This window comes from Pteronotus mesoamericanus, unplaced genomic scaffold (assembly GCF_021234165.1).
Source record: "Pteronotus mesoamericanus isolate MK-2021 breed Mesoamerican mustached bat unplaced genomic scaffold, CSHL_Meso_final contig_116, whole genome shotgun sequence".
NCBI classification, from domain to species: Eukaryota; Metazoa; Chordata; class Mammalia; order Chiroptera; family Mormoopidae; genus Pteronotus; species Pteronotus mesoamericanus.
In genome coordinates this window covers 22,727,357-22,745,182 of record NW_026555027.1, presented here as the reverse complement: position 1 = coordinate 22,745,182, position 17,826 = coordinate 22,727,357, and the positions used below count along the sequence as shown (strand labels likewise).

At 42.4% G+C, this 17,826-nt stretch overlaps 1 protein-coding gene across 1 annotated transcript in view; it reads right to left on the bottom strand.

Moving 5' to 3' along the window:
* The window catches only part of KCNAB1 (potassium voltage-gated channel subfamily A regulatory beta subunit 1), a 311,123-nt gene extending 295,359 nt beyond the window's left edge, over positions 1-15,764 (bottom strand). The window contains exon 1 of the mRNA XM_054579914.1: positions 15,517-15,764. Coding sequence (XP_054435889.1) covers positions 15,517-15,758 — 242 coding nt within the window. The 5' untranslated portion in view covers positions 15,759-15,764. The remainder of the gene's footprint in view (positions 1-15,516) is intronic.
* Between the last annotated feature and the right edge of the window lie 2,062 nt (positions 15,765-17,826).

The following is a 17,826-nucleotide window of genomic DNA, read 5'->3' as shown; positions in this document are numbered from 1 at the left end:
CTAAATTTTATTTTAATTTAACATTAACTTTCACTTAAATAACCACATATCACTAGTGGCTACCATATAAGATAGCATAGTATGAGTCTTGTTTTCAAATACATCTAGAATTCAGTATTAAAAGCAGTTTTATAAACCACCTAAGTATAATTCTTCTACAATTTGTTGCTAACTTCAGAGCACCTAAGTTTTGTGAATTTCATAATTGACTTTGTAGAATGTTTTTCCTTGTTTTTCTGATTATATTGTTGTCTCAAACAAGCATCAGTAGGGATTTTAGCTTCCTTTGGCTTAAGTGTGAAGCAGCAGCTAATGAAATGAGGGAGATGAAGAACTGTTTTTATTCATTTGGAGACACAGAGTGGGCAGACTCTCAGGCTGATCCAAGTTAAAGCTTTTTGGTGAGTTTTTGTTTTGTTTTGGTTTTTTTGTTTTTAACCCAGGAGTAATGGTTATGGAGTAATGGAGATGTCAAAATGCTGGCTGGCAAATGGACTCCCTTTGAGTCACCAGCAGGAATGACTTGAAGGAATTTCACAGACACCACATGTCTATGAGAGATGTTAGTGGCTACCTTATCCTTTTAAGTAAGAGACTCCATGCCTTAAGAGCTATGATCTTACCTGACTATGAATTGCTAAAGATTCAGAAGAATGTACAATGAAAACGAGACAACAGTCCTCTCCAGAGAGTCAGGAGGGAGGAGATTAGAGACAGCTGATGGGATGTTTTGTTTTGAGAGTTGTTAGAACCTTATTAGTGCTTAACATAATATTTTGCATGTAGCAGGTGGTCAAAATTATTCGTTGATTGGCTGCATAGTTGATAGACCTAACATTGGAAGGAATAGCAAATTTACCTAATGCATAAAAAGAAACAGGTATGATATTATTGCTTCTATTTGCTCTTTCTTGCTTAAAAACATCCAGTATAAATATATGTTAAATAAGCGATCTATTCAATTTGGCTTCAAGCAATATTTAGAAAACCACTTTATGATTTCAGGTAATGAAAGCACTGCAGATGTGAATTTGTCAAAGGCTTCCTTTATATGCCCCACACTGAGGTCAGGTAACATAAGCACAGTGCTCTAAAGGTGTGTCCTGAGGTTTTGTGAATTCTTAGAATGCTTTCAATATCTAAATCATGTCAGAGCTAAGAAAATTATGTGGGTAGTTTTTAAAATATAGGCAGTCAAAGCACATGGTTATTTTTGCAGATAAAAGTAGAAATACCTTATCAGTATTTTTTTCCTTATTTTCATCTGGCCTCCCACATACAGATATTTTGTAGATAACAAAGTCAAGGACCAACCACTTTATGAGAAGGGTGGAGTCATAACGCTTTTGACTGTGGACCAGCTTTCATAGACTGTGCAGAAACCCATATAAGGGTAGAGTTAATTTTTTTTCAAAGCATGTATGCGGCTACTGATATTCAAAATGAAAAGATGAACAAATTCCAAAGTACTAGTTAGGTCTAAAGTAGGCATGAAGTGGAAAAACCACCTCTCTGACTGGAGCCTAGCATACCCTTATTAGGAGGTTGGAAGTCAGATAACATTAATTTTTTTTGTATCAGTCCTCTAGGAAGTCAGGGAGAAGTTGCTGGGATGTGTGTATGTGTTTACAAACTATTCCATCTTTCAGTTTTGTTATCAGTACAAGGGCAGTTAAGACTAATTTGAAACAAGAACGACAAACTAGTAAAGGTCACAGGGGTTTTCAAGGGAAGTAGAAGTTAAGTGATGGAGGATGGTGGAGGTAACTGCAGTCCATCCAAGGGATTTGGTGAGCACATCCCAGGCCAGCCCTGCATTCCGGGGCCCGTCAATGCCTCTGACGGAGGAGACACAGCCCAGCCTCAGAGGAAAGTCTTGAGCTGCTTAAAAGTAAGGTATTTGAGGTTACTCTGAGTTAATAAATTGTAGTAGAGAGACCATTGCCTCAGGAATGCAGTAGTTTAAGGGGTTGCTTTAAAGTCAGACAAGGAAGAAAAGATTTGATAGTGCAGTGGCTCTGTCTGAGGTTTCTTTTCATGTGAATGGGAATGGGGATGATTTAAGTGCTTCTCTGGAAGCACTTTAGAGACACAAGAGCCTAAAGCAATAGCAGCCACTGCAGAGTTCTGCCCTTCGGCCTCCTTCCTGATGCCAGACTGCCTCTGTACCTTGGGGCCTAATTAGATCAGCGAGCATTTTCCTTTCTACTCAATTTCTAATGTTCATGTGGAAATGAAAACCAGAATGCAGTAAACAAAGCTGTACCAGAATGCACCCTGCTCATTGCACCTCCCCCGATCGCTTGGTCCGTGCTTTCTTCCTTCCATTCTACTGCCGTTCCTCACGTCTTCAAGCCCTCTCACCTAGATTATTAGGATGGCTTTCTGTCAGTTTTCTATGCACAATTCTTCCAAAAATACCTCTTTAGGAGGCAAACTTGACCTTGTCCCTTTTTACCTAAGTATCCAGCAATAGTTTTTCATGGCAAATTTTTCCAATGATCAATATATTTCTTTCCTGCTCCTTAACTTCTCCTTCCAGCACTCTACTCACCAAGAAGGTCTGCAGGGAAGCAAGAAGGAAGAAGAGTAGTTACCTGCTCCTGAGTTCCTACTATGTTATGTACTTTCTAGTTGTAACATTATTTAATCTTCTCATTACCCTATGGGATAGGTAATTATTTCCATTTTACTGGTGAAAATAGTGACTGTGTAGAAGGGATAAATAAATTGTGTAAGTCACCCACTTACTAAGCCTTAGAACCAGCATTCAATCCATATCTGTCTCTCTTCAAAACTTTTTTACGTAACAATCATCCCTGGCTTTCAAACCTACTATTCCTTCTATACCTAATGCTCTCGCAGTCTTGGATCACTTGTAGAATTTTTACTTATCCTTCAAAACCCTGTGCATGACTTGACAGTTCTACAGTCATCCCTGACTCTCAAGCAAGCATTCATCATTTGCTCTGCTGCATTAGGACTGTATTTGAAATGGCAATATAGCATATGTCTAACCAGATTCTGATTGACATGGCTCTCTTGCCCACAGGACTGCTCTTGGAGTTGCTTGAAGCCAGGGACCATGCACTTCCTTGTTGTGAGTTCAGGGACTGGCAGACTGCCCAGGCACAACTGGTGCTCGGTCAGTCCTTGTCGATTTGAACAATTCTACTGTGCAAAGCATAAGCTAGTAGATCAAAAGCCTTTGGTTAAATTCTTAACTGGAACTTAGCAAACCATCTATGTGACTGTTAACAGATTGCTCAACCTCGTCGAGCCCCGGAAAATGTATTTGTAAAAGTACTGGGGGGCGTAGAAGAGATATTAAATTATCCACAGTATCTTCACAGATTCTAAAATTCTACTCATTTAATCTTCACATACAGACTGTGTGGAGGGAGAAATACTGTAATCAGATGCAAAATGAAACATGGCATTTGTATAATTGCACTTACTGAATCACTGATGGAACTTAACTATAGTTATTGGGGTAATGGAGGGGGCTAACCACCTTATAAATAAACCACTTTATGAGTTTTTAATGTGTACCTTATTAAAAATGCATTACTTTTCATGCTAAATTAAATAGCATTTAAAGCCAATGTTTCCTTTCCTACCTTTGGTTAAATGAGATTTCTGCTTATTTTAGTCATGTGATTAAGTAGCATAAGCTACTGGTGATATAGATGAATAGAGAAAAATAAATATCCCTCTATTAAAAATATCACAAAAAGTCAGAGGGTTCTAGAAAAAAAAGGAGAACTAAGAACCAGATCCAAAGCTCAAGGAATAGAGATAGCAAGGAGCTGGTTAATAATGGAGTAGCCTCATTCCCAATATCCAGATGATTGACCAACCAGAATCATTACTATGAGTCTATTGCCACACCAGCTCATGATACATTTGCTTCCTCCAGATGTGATCATTAGAGAACATGGTTGATGTATATAGGTTGCCTCACCATAACCTACTCCCTTATTCTTGTACCAAGAGTATGCTGCCTCTCCATTCTGGGCCAGGTAGTTTAGGAGGCATTGAGCAGGAAGCTTACAGAAGTCAGCTTCTGCCGTCAACCAGATCTGGCCAATGATCCAGAAGTGGACAGGACACAAATCAAAGCCGAGGAATCAACAAGAAGAGAGAACTTCCGTGAGAAGAAAGCTCTTTCCTTCTTTCTTCCTTCTGGAAGTGAATGAGAGCTTTTGTCAGCCATCGGGAAGACGAGAGGAAAGCTTGAAGCTGCCACAGACCCACCATTCAAAGCTGAGGGTGGAGGAACAGTTGTTATGAAGAAACATAAACCAGATAGTTGCTCTTGTCACCTGTCATTGAGTCTCACTCAGGCTCCTTCAGGCCATTATACCCACTCAGTAGAAAAATGTGACCCTACTATTGTCATTGCCCAGTTCCACTAACACTGAGTTGAATGAGTCAGCTTCTTGACCAGGAGGTAGAGCAGCGCCAGACTCAAATGAAAAAACTCACAAAGACCTAATGATACCACCAAGGTACCATCCTGCAGCTGCAAATCCCCAGCTAAAGAGTTCTTTTGTGGTAGATGAGATTGTTCCTGGAACAGCCTGATCCATACCAAGAACAAGAAGGTCCAATGAAAATTCACAATCATCCACAGTTTCTGAGTAAAGAGAAACTCTTCTAGTGTATTCAGGATGATGGGTCCTCCAGGAATCTCAACAGGAGAGCTGACTCTCCAGACTTGTCCCCAACTTTTGTGAAACGACAGCTGGGTAGTCTAATGAGATGATGCCCCTCTTTTATTAAAATTGGAAATAGAAAATGATCAGGAAAAGCATAAACTAAAGAGAGCTAAATAATGGGATGGAAAGACAAGGGTAGGAAGGTGAAGAGCTTGTGATGGGAAGGGGTGGGGAAGGAGAGGCCATGGCCCCATCATGTATGTGGGTATATAAGCACCACATCCAAGGAGAAGTGAGGCGTATGCGCAGAATGAAAGCCCCAAGTGCCTCATTCTGGTCATTGTAACTCAGGACCCCACTATGGATAATGTTAGCCAGTGACACCACAGGGGACTTGCTGGGGGAAAGCACAGTGAAGACTCTGCAATTAGAGTGAAGTAAAGAAGCGAATGAGAAGTGAAACAAGATGGATGTCTGAGGAGAAACAAGGCTAAAGTGAACACATGACATTATCCTCAGTGTGATGGCACCTACAAAGGATCTTAAAATCCAAGACCTAAGGACTTATTTCCTGTGGGAACAATGCTAACTCCAAAGGCCGCTATCACAAATGAGGACATTTTGGATGCTTTTAATAAGGAGAGAAAATTAGGACGTAAGTGGCTAGGAAACTCTGAATGGAGAACCTGGTGGAAACCGTCCCACCCTCTGCCCCATATCTGATGATCCAGCAGATTGTCAGCCAGCGAACAGTGAAGGCTGATTTGTCCTACTCCTGCTTAATAATTTATTTACTCAGCAAATATTTGTTCAGTTCTACACTAGGTACCAGGTTCTGGGGATTCAGCATTAATGACACAGATAAAATCCTTACCTTCCTGGAATTCACTCCCAAGGTGGGGGGCGGTGGGGGTGGGAGGTGGAGAGACAATACAGGCATAAACAAATACGAGCGCTAACAGGAAAACCAGGAGCAAAGGAGAGAGGTGCTACTCTGATGACTGTTACGGAAAAGTTACAGTGAGTGTTAACCTTTTGAGAAATTATGCATAGAGGTGCCATCTTACACGATGATTCTCTCAGGAAGCAATCATAGCTCCTTTTTAAAGCCACAACCAGCTTCTAAACATGTGTTGTCACGGTGTGCTGAGTTAGTGCTATAAAATTTCAAAAGGAGGGTGAATCCATGACCTGTGACAGATCTTTCAAATGCTAAAGCAAGAGCTTAGGTACTTAATCAACTGCACAGTCTTCACCCACACTCCACAACAGTCAGAGCTTCTATCTCATTCTGCCTTAACGAGTTTAAAAGAAATATTGCGGAAGAAAAAATAGACTAAAAGCGATTGGGGTCAAACTCCCTTGTCTAAAAATATTACATCTAACCCACTCAGCCTATGTTTCTTCCCTGACTGCTGGGGCATCTCCCTCAGTGGGCTCACCAGGACTCCTGACTTTGGCCTGGACAGGCTGAGGGGCCTGTGCTTGGCCCTCCCACCCTGCCAGTCAGTGCCTTACTCCAGCTCCTGCTGACGCTCAGCTGCACCACTTGCGCCACTGCGCAGCGAAGGTGAATGAACACTGAGAGATGGCTGAATTTATGCAGGTCAATTAGACAAGTCGGTCTCTGGGATCCGCCTCAGCTTTGGACCTAAAGTTAAGGATGAAAATGCAGTGGCCCTTGCTGGGTAACGCAGTCTTTCGCAGAATTCGCAGCGGGAACCTGACCCTCAGGACAGGCATAGCAATTGCGCGGCACTACAGCGCCACCTCCCAACTCAAAGCGGGCATTGCAATTAGTCAAGGCTCTCCTAAGGGACCTTCCTGCGCTAATACTAATTCTGGCCTAAACTGTTCAAGATTGAAAACTAAAAAGAAATGACAACAACAAAAACAAAAACACTATTTGATCCTAAACTGGATTCAGTATTAGTGGAGTAAAAAATTTCTATAAAGGCCATTATTGTGTTCGCTAACAAAATTGGAGTATATTATGTAAATTTAACTGAAGTAGGTAATTGTACTGAGGGGTATATGAGAGAATAACCTAGGAGGTACTGATAAATAAGAGACCGTGACATACATAACTTACTCTCAAAAGCCTTAGAAAAATGAACTGGAGGTGAGGGGTTGCAAGGAACAAGCGTCTGAGAAGCTGCACAAAGTTAAGGCAAATGGGGAAAATGTTAACAGAATGTTAAAGAACAAAGTGCCTACAGATGTCCTTTGTTTTGTTCTTGCACCTTTTCTGTATGTTTGAAATTATGTTCAAATAAAAAGTTTTTTTAAAAAAAGTAATCTGGTTTTAAGAACTAGATAATTTGTCTAAAAATAGCTCCTCTTCAACCTGGACTCCCACCATTAGAGGTTCATTTCTTTGGATATGACAGAGTTTGGAGACATCCTCTGGCCCACAACTTCAAAGGGGACAGCTTTGCTTTCACCTGTTTGAAGAAAGTGTTCGCCTGCTTCCTAATTGTTTGAAAGAACATATCGTTATCTGAACATTAACACATCACAAGATGTATAATTGAAATCTTAGGGAGCATTCGTTGGTAACTAGCCATCAGCCAGCAAAGGGATCACTGGATGAGAATCTAGAGTGCTAGGTGTGGACAGACATCCCAAAATAAATGAACATGCGCCCTGGGTACAGAGGAGGAAGGGGAGCGTCATTCTCAGCCAGACCTGCTGTTCGAGGTTCTAAGAACATTCCTGGATTCCCAGTCATCCTTCTCCAAGGCCATCCTGACACACACCTTCCAGATTCACTAACCCTGCTCCATCTTAACTGTGCAGAAAGATGCCTGCACCTGCTATGGGGCAAAAGACATTAACAACACATCCTCTGAAGGAATGCCAAGTGGGGGAGACACCCCCCCACACACACTTTTCTTCCCCAGCCACCACTGGGGCTCTGCAGTGTGGCTCAGAATCCTCTGTGCTCAGGAACTCATAGAAAATTTGCTCTATCAAACATCTAAGTGGATTAAGTTATGGTAACATGCCTGGTATGGGATAAGGGCTTCGGAGAATCCCAAAGATATGCTGGCCATAATTTCTTTTTTTTTTTTTTTTTCCTCACTATAATAATTTTCCAAGTAGTCTCAATGGAGACATTTCTTAATTTTCACAATCAAGGTAAATATACACACTCAAAATAAGTGCTGCTCTAGCATTACCTGGGTAAAGATTTCTGCTGTCTGTGGCTCAGGGTACTACAGCTTTCCATTTTCTTTATAAAATAGCGCATTCCAGTGGCACTCACAGGCACTGCAAGGAAACTCAGGAAGAGCTGGGTTTTTTCCGAGTAAAAAATGTATTTGACCTATAGTTGCTCCTTAGTCAGAAAGAAACAGACCTCAAAATGCCTATTTTTTCTTATGAAACCACTGTCAACAATTTCTACATAAGAAAATGTAGATCCATATCATCCAGTGATGTTTTTGAACCCTGAATTTTCCATGTTTTCATTATGCCACAGAAACAAAGCAACTTCTCCCCTGGAAAACCACAAGTGGAAATGTCAAAACGGGATAAAAAATAACATTTGAAATCCAAGTGGCACTCATCTCTCACTCTTGTTTAAATTTGAGAGCATTTTCTATGTAAACTGACATTTTTTAAAAAGGGACTTATTTTAGAACTTATGTTCCAGTCAATAGAAAAGAAAAAAACATTCTGCCTTGTTCTGAATAGGCCTCTGTCACAAAGCCTTCTGGGCCCTTCACCAGTAGCCCATTCAGGTGTCAAGTAATCACACAGGTGTGGAGCCGGAGCCAACTGGGTGTCACCCATGGTCCTCCCTAAATGTTAATGCAGGAGAGCCACAGCCAGAGGGCTCAGAGCAAATTAACACAAGCCCCGCGACTGACCAAAATTAGGCCAGTCTAAAATAAATCATGTGGGGTTTTTCTGTAAATGTAGGAAATACAACCTCCTGCACAGGTGGCATTTCTTCCTAGGCTTTGATTTTCACAGACACGGCCTTAACTACTTTTCGAGCAGGTCTGAGGGTGCCAAGTGTTCTATGCCAAAGTAGGTCATGGGACTGCATCGAAAAAATAGGGGGTGGGGGCGGTTGTGGGGAGGGGATCCTTCTAGGACCGTAAGTTTAATTTAGGAACAAAAATAAGTTTAACTTCCACACTGTATCACAGAAATTATGAAAAGCATAAAGGGCAAGAGGAGGAGGGTCTTTCCTGAGTCCCGCTGTGTCCTTTTGCACGAATAGTAGTATTCTGTCAGGAAGGGCTTGTTATTTTTGTTTCATAGAAAAGGAAGTGGAGGATCAGAGAGAGAGGGAGGGAGGAAGCTGGTCTTCAAATCCTCCGGCCAGGACACCACCTTCTCACCATGATGGAACCCAGGGACCGGCCTGAAAAACAGTTTCTGCTTATCTTTGGAATCTTCATCTTGAGATTAATGAAGACCCTCTCCATTAATGAATGTCTTCAAACGCTTTGCGTGGACATCTTTGAGAAGAGCTGACAGGTGAGTGAGGTCTCTCTCTGGCATCTCCGCCCTCTTCTTCAGCTCCTTCCCTCCTGTGTTCCTGCACAGTTAGCCTGGAGCACTAAGCGGGGCCCTGACACGCCTGCTTTCCCCTCGATCTGGTCTATAATCTCCTCCCACCCTCTCTGTTTCCAGGTCAGGCCTGCCCAATGCCCTGTTTCCTTCTGGGTCTGCCACTGCTTAGCTTAGATTCCATATTAACAGGAGAGCTGATGCCTCTAGTCAAAGAAATTCGCGGACGCTGTGGCAAGCCAATGGGAGGGGCGCCGCAAGATAGAGTAGGAGGTTTAGCCCTTGCAGTTCATTCTGTCTCCGATATTTATGTTCTAGACACAAACAAAGCCACTGGAAATACACAGATTGATAAAAGATGAGTTCATCTTCATATTACACCATTTGGAGAGTGATTTATTCCAACGCTTCATGAGACTGTTTTAATTAAATAGAAGGCCACGTACAAGGTAAAAAGAAAAACAAACCTCTCACTAGATCCTAAGGATATATGCTGATAGGACAAGCGAAATATCTGTAAAGGCAAGTGAGGAAAGGAGGGGTGACATGCTCAGAATTGTACAAGATTCGATTTGTAAGCGTTTACTTTCTGCCCCTCTCTCTACACCATTACACATGTTTCCTTTCAGCCTCTGAAGGAGGACTACATGATGGATTCCCAGGGCTGGTGCAGACGGAGTCTGAAGCAAGGGAACTCAATTCGGTAGGCTCCCACTCTGGCGTACAGCGAGCTAAGCGCTTTCACATGAGTGACTTCATTTAATTCTTACAACACCATTGTGAGCTCCGTTGAATTAGCCTCATTTTATAGATGAAGAAACTAAGGCTCAGTAAGTTGAATTAAAACATTGTGCCTAGTATACAGGACAAAATATGGGAGAAAAGAGAAGTTCCTGTTTGTTCTTTGATGTTTTTCTTTCTGTCCCTCAGCTTCTCAATGGAGCTACCCCAATCAAGCAATACACATGCATTGAGCACTTTGTACGCATGTGGATTGCGTGGGAGAATTACAAAATACGATAAGCCCTATTCTTTATCTTCAAGGTGGCAAAAGCATAATTTTGAGAATAAGACACACACACATGCACAACTAATAATCCAAATTCTATGTAGAGCAAAGACAGGTCATGCTGTAAGAGAGAAGGGAAAGACTCTGGACTGGATTATCCTCAGCAAGGAGGATGTGAAAAAATATCCTACATGGGATATTTTAGTGATGCTCTGTTCTGGACTCCGTCTGCACCAGCCCTAGGAATCCATCATGTAGTCCTCGTTCAGAGGCTGAAAGGAAACATGTGTAATGGTGTAGAGATAAAGTAATGATGAGTGAGACTCTGTGTGTGGGGCAGAGCAGTGGGCTGAAGCAGGTTCCAGAACAGAGCAGCAAGAGGAACACCTGGGAAAGCCGACAAGAGCAGAATGGTGAATGCGGTGGCATCCCCGGGAGAAAGGGGGGTGTGTGTGTGTGTGTGTGTGTGTGTGTGTGTGTGTGTGTGTGTGTGTGTGTGTGTCTTGGTGCAGGGTGGGACATTTGAGGGGCTGGGAATGAATATGGAGAGTCTATAGAAGCATTGGACTGGGGTCCAAAAGATAGGGTTTCCCTGCTTCACACCTTCAGACTAGTCATCCAACATCTCTGAGCCTCTAATTTCCTCAGCTCATAAACCGGAAATTAGACTGATTATCTCCAAATTCTGTCCCAAATAATAATTCTGAGACTTCCCCCTGCCTCTCTTTTTCTTTTATTGTCCTCTCCCTGCCTTCTGCCCAAGACTATGAAAAAAATTATCTTTGGTTGGCAAATAGCATAACTGTTTTTGTTTTGTTTTGTTTTTTGAAAAACAACTATTTTAATCCACGAACCTGGGCAAACCCTGCCATTCTAATAAATAGCAGGATCTGTGTCAATCATTATTGGGGAATTTTTAAAGCATAAATAATTTCAAACTGATCGATGTGGTTTCTATTAAACTACTGTCATTTCTTCTACCATCCACCCACTTCCTTTTGATGAATTATTATTTGGTGCAATGCCATTTATTAACATTAGGGGGTCCATAGGAAAGAGCTCTAGGAACCCCACCGCTGTGTTTACTATAAGGATATTTTGGAGGATGTTACTGAGTACACACAGAAGAAGAACCCAGAGAGAAACTTCTCTCTGATCTCCAGATCAGGAAGAGATGCGCCATTACTGAGCACCCCTGGCTCGTCTCTACCTCAAGGACTCTCTGACTGCTCTAAAGAGCCCCATTTCCCTTTTTACAATCTGGTGCAGCACAGTCTTGGACCAAACCCAGGTCCAAGCGCATGGCTTGCACGTGGCATGCTCGCGCACACGGCCTGCCTTCCCTTTCTGCTCTTAATCTGTCTTGGCCTTATTTTTTTTTCTCCTTCTATGTTTATGTTTATCTCTCTGATTTATGTGCATTTGGGCCCTTTCCGTGCCTCTGGACACAAGGAGGTATAAAGAATAAATAAATGCAAACAAATAAATAAATAATAACCTCTGCAACTGAAAGCTTTGTTTTCCATACCAGAGGTGAGCAAACTTCAGCCTGCCGGCCAGATCCAGCCTGCCACCTGTTTTTGTATGGTCCACAAGATAAAAAGCCAATAAGATGGGCTTTTATATTTTTTTAATGGTTTGGGAGAAAAAAAGGAAGAAGGCTTGTGATATGAGAAAATTATATGAAACTCAAATTTTAGTGTCTGTAAATAAAGTTTATTGGAACACAGCTATGCCTACTCATTTGCTTATTTGTCGATGGCTGCTCCCACCCTGCAACAGCAGAGTTCAGTCATTATGCTCGTGGACGTGGCCGCGAGCATAAAATATTTACTGTCTGGGCTTTTACAGGAAAAGTTTGCTGACCCCTTGATTAGGCCTTCATTTTACATATGTTTGAGTTCCTCTTGGCTAATGTTTTATAATATTGCTTCAAAGCTAGGTGTTTGCTGCCTCCTGACTCAGTTTAGCTATTTTTTGTGGTTTGTCCATAAAATTACTTCTCAGTACACTTTTACCTTGACCTAAGCTTGGGTATACTGCCTATCTCAGAGTTCAATAATACGTAATAAAGACTATCATCTTTCAGCCACTGAGAAATAACTGAAGGAGCCTCTTGGGTGACTATTTCATAGACACTAATAAAGTGAATCCACAAAAACTTCTATTTTTTGCTGAAATTCTAAGCCAACAGAAGGATCTACACAGCAACTTGGCACTTTTCACACCACATTCAAACAATTTCCTCCAGTTTCTTTTCAGTTGATACATGTGTTTGCATATTTACTGATTTTTTCCCTTCCCCTGGTCACCCTTAGTTAGAAATATAACCAAGTCTCCATGGAAACACAGCAAAATGCTCTCTCACAGATGATCGAGGGACCCGAGCAGCTGGTATTGGGCTGAAGGCTGCAATGGCTTCTAACCAAATTAGGAAGAGAAAGCAGCTTACCCAGCTCTTCCAGGCCTCTCAGAATGCTAAAGCTCAGCATGGAAACCTACACAGATCGTAAATTGCTGAGAATGTTTTTATTCTTTCTTTTCCTCCTGAGAATATTCTATCTTATCTATTTCTATGTTTCATCTATAGGGGTGTTCATCCCCTGACCCCAGAATGATTGACATAGTCTACAGGATAAGCAGGAAGGGAACCCACATTTAGTGAGCACCTACTGTGTGTTAGGGACCTAGATGTCACAGCTGGCCCAATATCACACAGTTTGTAAACCAGAAGAGCTGGGATTTGAACTCTGGTCTGATTAATGGTAAAGCCCGTTCTCTTTCCACTACACATGATATAAGACCCTTCCGAAAAAGAAGATAAGACAGACAAGTTGAACCAGTTCTTTTAACAAAACCTTGAGGGAAGGTAGAAATCAAGATAAAGAAGTAAGAATGTGAAAGTTATCTTCTCTCCTAAACCCCAACTATGTTTACAAAAGTCCAGGTCAAAGCTAAGTTATGGAGGAACCAAAAGAACCAGGATTCTCTTCCCCAACAATTCCTCCCAAATGTTTAAAAAAGGATGTTTTAAATAATATTAATAAGTGCCTTGAAAGAAGAACAAAGTACAATGATACCTTAGAGAAAGGAGACATGCTTCCAGTCTGGGGTAGGCAGGGAGGGAGGAGGGGGAAACGCATCAGGATGAGCTGGCAGAACACAGCAAGTTCCTCATAATTCAAAGCCTTGGCTGTTCCTGGGACCAATGGTCAATTTCACCGCACTTTTCTTTCCTCAAATTCTGATGAGGAACAACCACCTCCTAAGTCTCATTTCTGACGAGGTCTGGTGGCACGCACGCTTGCCCAAGAGCTTCCCTCTCCGAGCAGGGCCTGGTGTCCTCCAGGTTGCAGAGCCTTGCTCTCCAAGGCATCACACGGAGTCCGCTCAGGACTGTGCCCGCAAACCGCAGGGAGTGTGGGGCCTCAGAAACCAGGCTGTGGGCTGGCCGCTCACCTCAAGCAGGTGGGCTCCCAGCCCCCAACTTCAACCAGGACACCTCTGCTTTCATCTGTATTAAGAAAGTATTCCTTTGTTTCATAAATGTTTGAAAAACACCATCCTAGAACATATCTTCATCTGAACATTGGCACACATCACAAGATGTGTAATTGATGTTCAAACCAGGACTTTTGAGAGAATGAGGTCTGCCCTCTGAAGCTTTATACAGGAGTTCACGGTAATATCACACCTCCTATGAAAAAATGCAAAGACAGATTCTTTTTTTGAAAAATGAAACAGCCCATCCTCACCTGGTCCATATTCCACCACTGCCACCACGGAGCGTCCAGGGAAGCATGGGGAAGAGAATGTGAGAACGTGGAAAGGCAGAGAGAGAGGCAGTTCCTCCTAGTGGAGGGCAGACCCAGGAAAGGCGGGTGAGGGACCCTGGGGCCTCCTCCTCCCTCCCAGTGAATGGAGACACGGGTTGCCTGGAACGGTAACTAGATTCTTCTTAGGCTCCACTTCTAAAGAATGGTGGATGGGCTGTCCTATGTTTATATGCCCTCCAAGCCTGGAAAAGTGCATTCCTCTTCTGCATGAGCCCTTGATTTTATAAAAATCTGTGTGAAATATTTTGTTCTCCAGAGAGAAGCTATATCATTGCAAATTACTTTATTGATCAAATTAGTGGATAAACTGGAGTACTAACTACTACATTAAAATTGGCCTTTAGATTATAGAGAATTGAAATCATTGGAGACATCTTGTCCATGCAAAAAATAATCTTATTCTGTGTTGTAGAAGTTTTGATTTGAGCTAAAACAACTGGTCTTTACAAACACTGTGTGTGTATGTGTGTGCATGTACACACACTTTTTCTTTTTTAAGTATTCAGCACCCCTGTCTTCTGGATCAGCTTTGGCTCAGCCTCCCAGATGTTTAAAACTCCAGGCGTTTGTCCAGGAAGCATTTCTGCTGGGTGATTTAGCTAAGCACAAGAGCATCTTATAGAGGTTTGACTAATAATTGCTCTGAAAAAGAAGGATGCATCCCTTCTCAGAGCCATTTATAAAGATTACACATCCAACCCCATACGAGGAAGGAAATTTCTCCCTTTTGTTAATGTTTCACAGAATAAATAATGAGATTGGAAGTTTAGAGAATAACCAGTAATTTATCTCAGGCTACATTGATAAAAAGTCCTGTCATTTCAAGAACTAGCTCAGTTTCATGAACTACTTTATTAGCCATTAGCACAGACCACAAGATTCAGGCTTAGAAAGAAATAACAGCCCTAAGCCCAGGCAGCTAAAAACTCCTACTCTTAATTTATAAATTCCCTTAAGAAGAACGGAGTCCCTATTCTTCATTATGACCCAGTAAACCAGGGGCCTCCGGCCTCCGGCCCCAGACTGGTACCGGTCTGGCCTGTTAGGAACCGGGCTGCAAGGCAGGAGTGAGCCTGAATGTAATGCACTTGAATCCATCCTGAAACCATCCTCCTGACCCTGGTCCATGGAAAAATTGTCTTCCATGAAACCAGTCCCTGGTGCCAAAAAGTTGGAGACCAATGCACTGAATCGCCCACCTACTCAAAGTCAAAGACATTTCTACTGGCAGCACATGGGTAGGAGCTTCCCAGGAGAGTTTGACTGTTTTTCACACAACCTTTTGAGCAGAGAGGAACTAGGCAATCTAGAGTTTGGAAAAATAAGGCAGCCCAAGGGGAGGGCTTGCTGCATGCATACCCCTTTTCCTTCTTCTATATGTGGTATTTTCTTTTCCATTATTCCAATTCTTATTTCTTTGATAACAACAACCTTTGACTTCGGTGTCGTGCCCTGGTTGGATGACAATACGACCAGCAAGTACCTGTAAGCCATGCCCGTCTCTGCCCTGGTGGTTTCCTTCAACGAAATTCCATGGACACGTAAAAACTTCTCCAGGTATTTCCGTTCCGCTGCTCCACTGGGCCTAACAGGCCAGCAGGTGGCCTGAGGAGGAGGCTTGGTCACTGCTAGGTGCCGTCTGCATTTCAGAGCAGATTCACTGGATTTGGGCAGACCCAGCTTGGGGCTGGGGATATCTGCACAGGCAGGTTTATACAGATGCATGTTTCAAAACCCCAGGGAAGCAACGCTGATTTCACAGTGCTCGGCTCTAAGACTGACTGTATCTTGCTATGATTAACTTGAGTTATCTGGCTTTGGCGTGTCCCTAAAAGGGATCGGACTGTTTGTCTTAGATGTCCCTTATGGTTTTTGTATGCGATCTGGCTCCTGAGTTCCTGGCAGAGCTGCTGGCTGCAAGTCTCTGCTGAAGCCTGAGAAAAAAGACGCCTGACGAAGGCCAATCCCTTTTCTTGTCCCTATAAAGTTCACCAAGTCAAACTTCAGCAGCAAGTATCGGCCCTGGGGGGAATATATATGGGCACTCTTTCCCATGTCTTTCTATTTAGGTGAAGGGAATATTTTGGTGGGATAGAAGCCAAATGTTCTGTTCTCATAAAACCCACATGGCTTTGAGGATGATTCATAAGTGTGTAATGGGACCCCTCTAAATTATCAAATATTTCATAATCAAATAATTTGTTATGCTAGTGGCATGATTCATTTGAGCAACAGGTCCATTTACTGTTTTCTTCTTCAGACATTGCTGTCAAATGATAGGACACACCAACAAAGTGGTTGTAAAAAGCGAAGGGCCCCCACCAATATGCCCGACTGACTTTTGACAAAGGTGCAAGAGCAACTCAGCAGAAGGACAGGCTTTTCAATAAGTGGTGCCGGGGCAGCTGGACATCTATAAGCCAAAACAAACAGACAAAAATAAACGAATCTTCGACTTACACTTCATATTTATACAAAAATCAACTCAAAATAGATCACAGATTTTGATGTCAAATATAAAATGATAAAATTCATGGGTAAAAGCTCAGGAGAAAAACTTCAGCACCTGGGGCTAAGTGAAGAGTTCTTACACTTGACCCCAAAAAATACAGTTCATATAAGGAAAAATTTACAAATTGTATCTTATAAACATTCAAAACTTTTGCTCTGTGAAAGACCCTGTAAAAAGGATGAAGAAACAAATTACAGACTGAGAGAAAATATTTGCAAACCACATCTCCAAGAAAAACCTTATAGCTAGAACATAGAAAGTCTCAAAACTCAACAATAAAAACATAAACAACCCAATTAGCAAATGGACAAAAGAAACAAACAAACATTTTACTGAAGAGGAGATACGGATAGCAAATAAGCACATGAAAAGATGGTCATCATCATTAGCCCTTAGGTAAATGCACATTAAATCCACAATGAGATATCACTACACACCTATCAAGGTAGCTAAAATAAGCGTGGCATTTACACCAAATGCTGGCAAGGACTCTGAGAAACCGGATCACTCATAAATTGCTGATGGGAATGTAAAAAGGTACTGCCACTCCCCGCAAAAATACGGCAGTTTCTTCTAAAACTAAACATAGACTTACCATGTGACGCAGCAATTATACTCTTGGGTATTTATCCCAGAGAAACTAAATCTGTGTCCACACAAAAACCTATACACAAATGTTCACAGCAGGTTTATCTGTAACAGCCAAGGAAGAAACAGAGGTAAACTGGGAAAGTAGTCATGAAAAATGAGGCGTGAGCCTTCTTCAATGCATCACTATCGTTTTCTGCCCTCTAGGCATGGAGCCAAAATGTGGCCTTCAGTCTAAAGCTAATGCAAAGGAAGTGGACAATGGGACCCCAATGTGCCAATGTGCACTCTGTGGCCAAAATTGCCTTGAAAGATGGCCATCGGGGTCACAGAGTGCCTTGGAGAAGGGGTACGTGAGGAGGAAGGTTGGAGATGGGGCCTTGGTCCTCTCATACAGGCTTTGCACTCTCTTTTTAAGTGATGTTGGGCCATGGAAGGTTTGAGATGGTATTGTGGCCTTGTGCTGTCCAGTCAGCACTGCAGCAACGCCCCCAGGATGCTGAGAACACATTCCCCCTTGTCCCAGTCTGCACTGGCCTGGTCGAGAAGAATTTCCATGGACCGCGGGTAGAGGATGGTGGAAATAGCACGGGCTGTGAAATTAGGAAGACTTGGGTTTGAATCCTACCACTACAACACACTGGTGAATTGACTGAAGGCACTTTCTGAGTCCCAATCTCTTCCTCTGGAAAA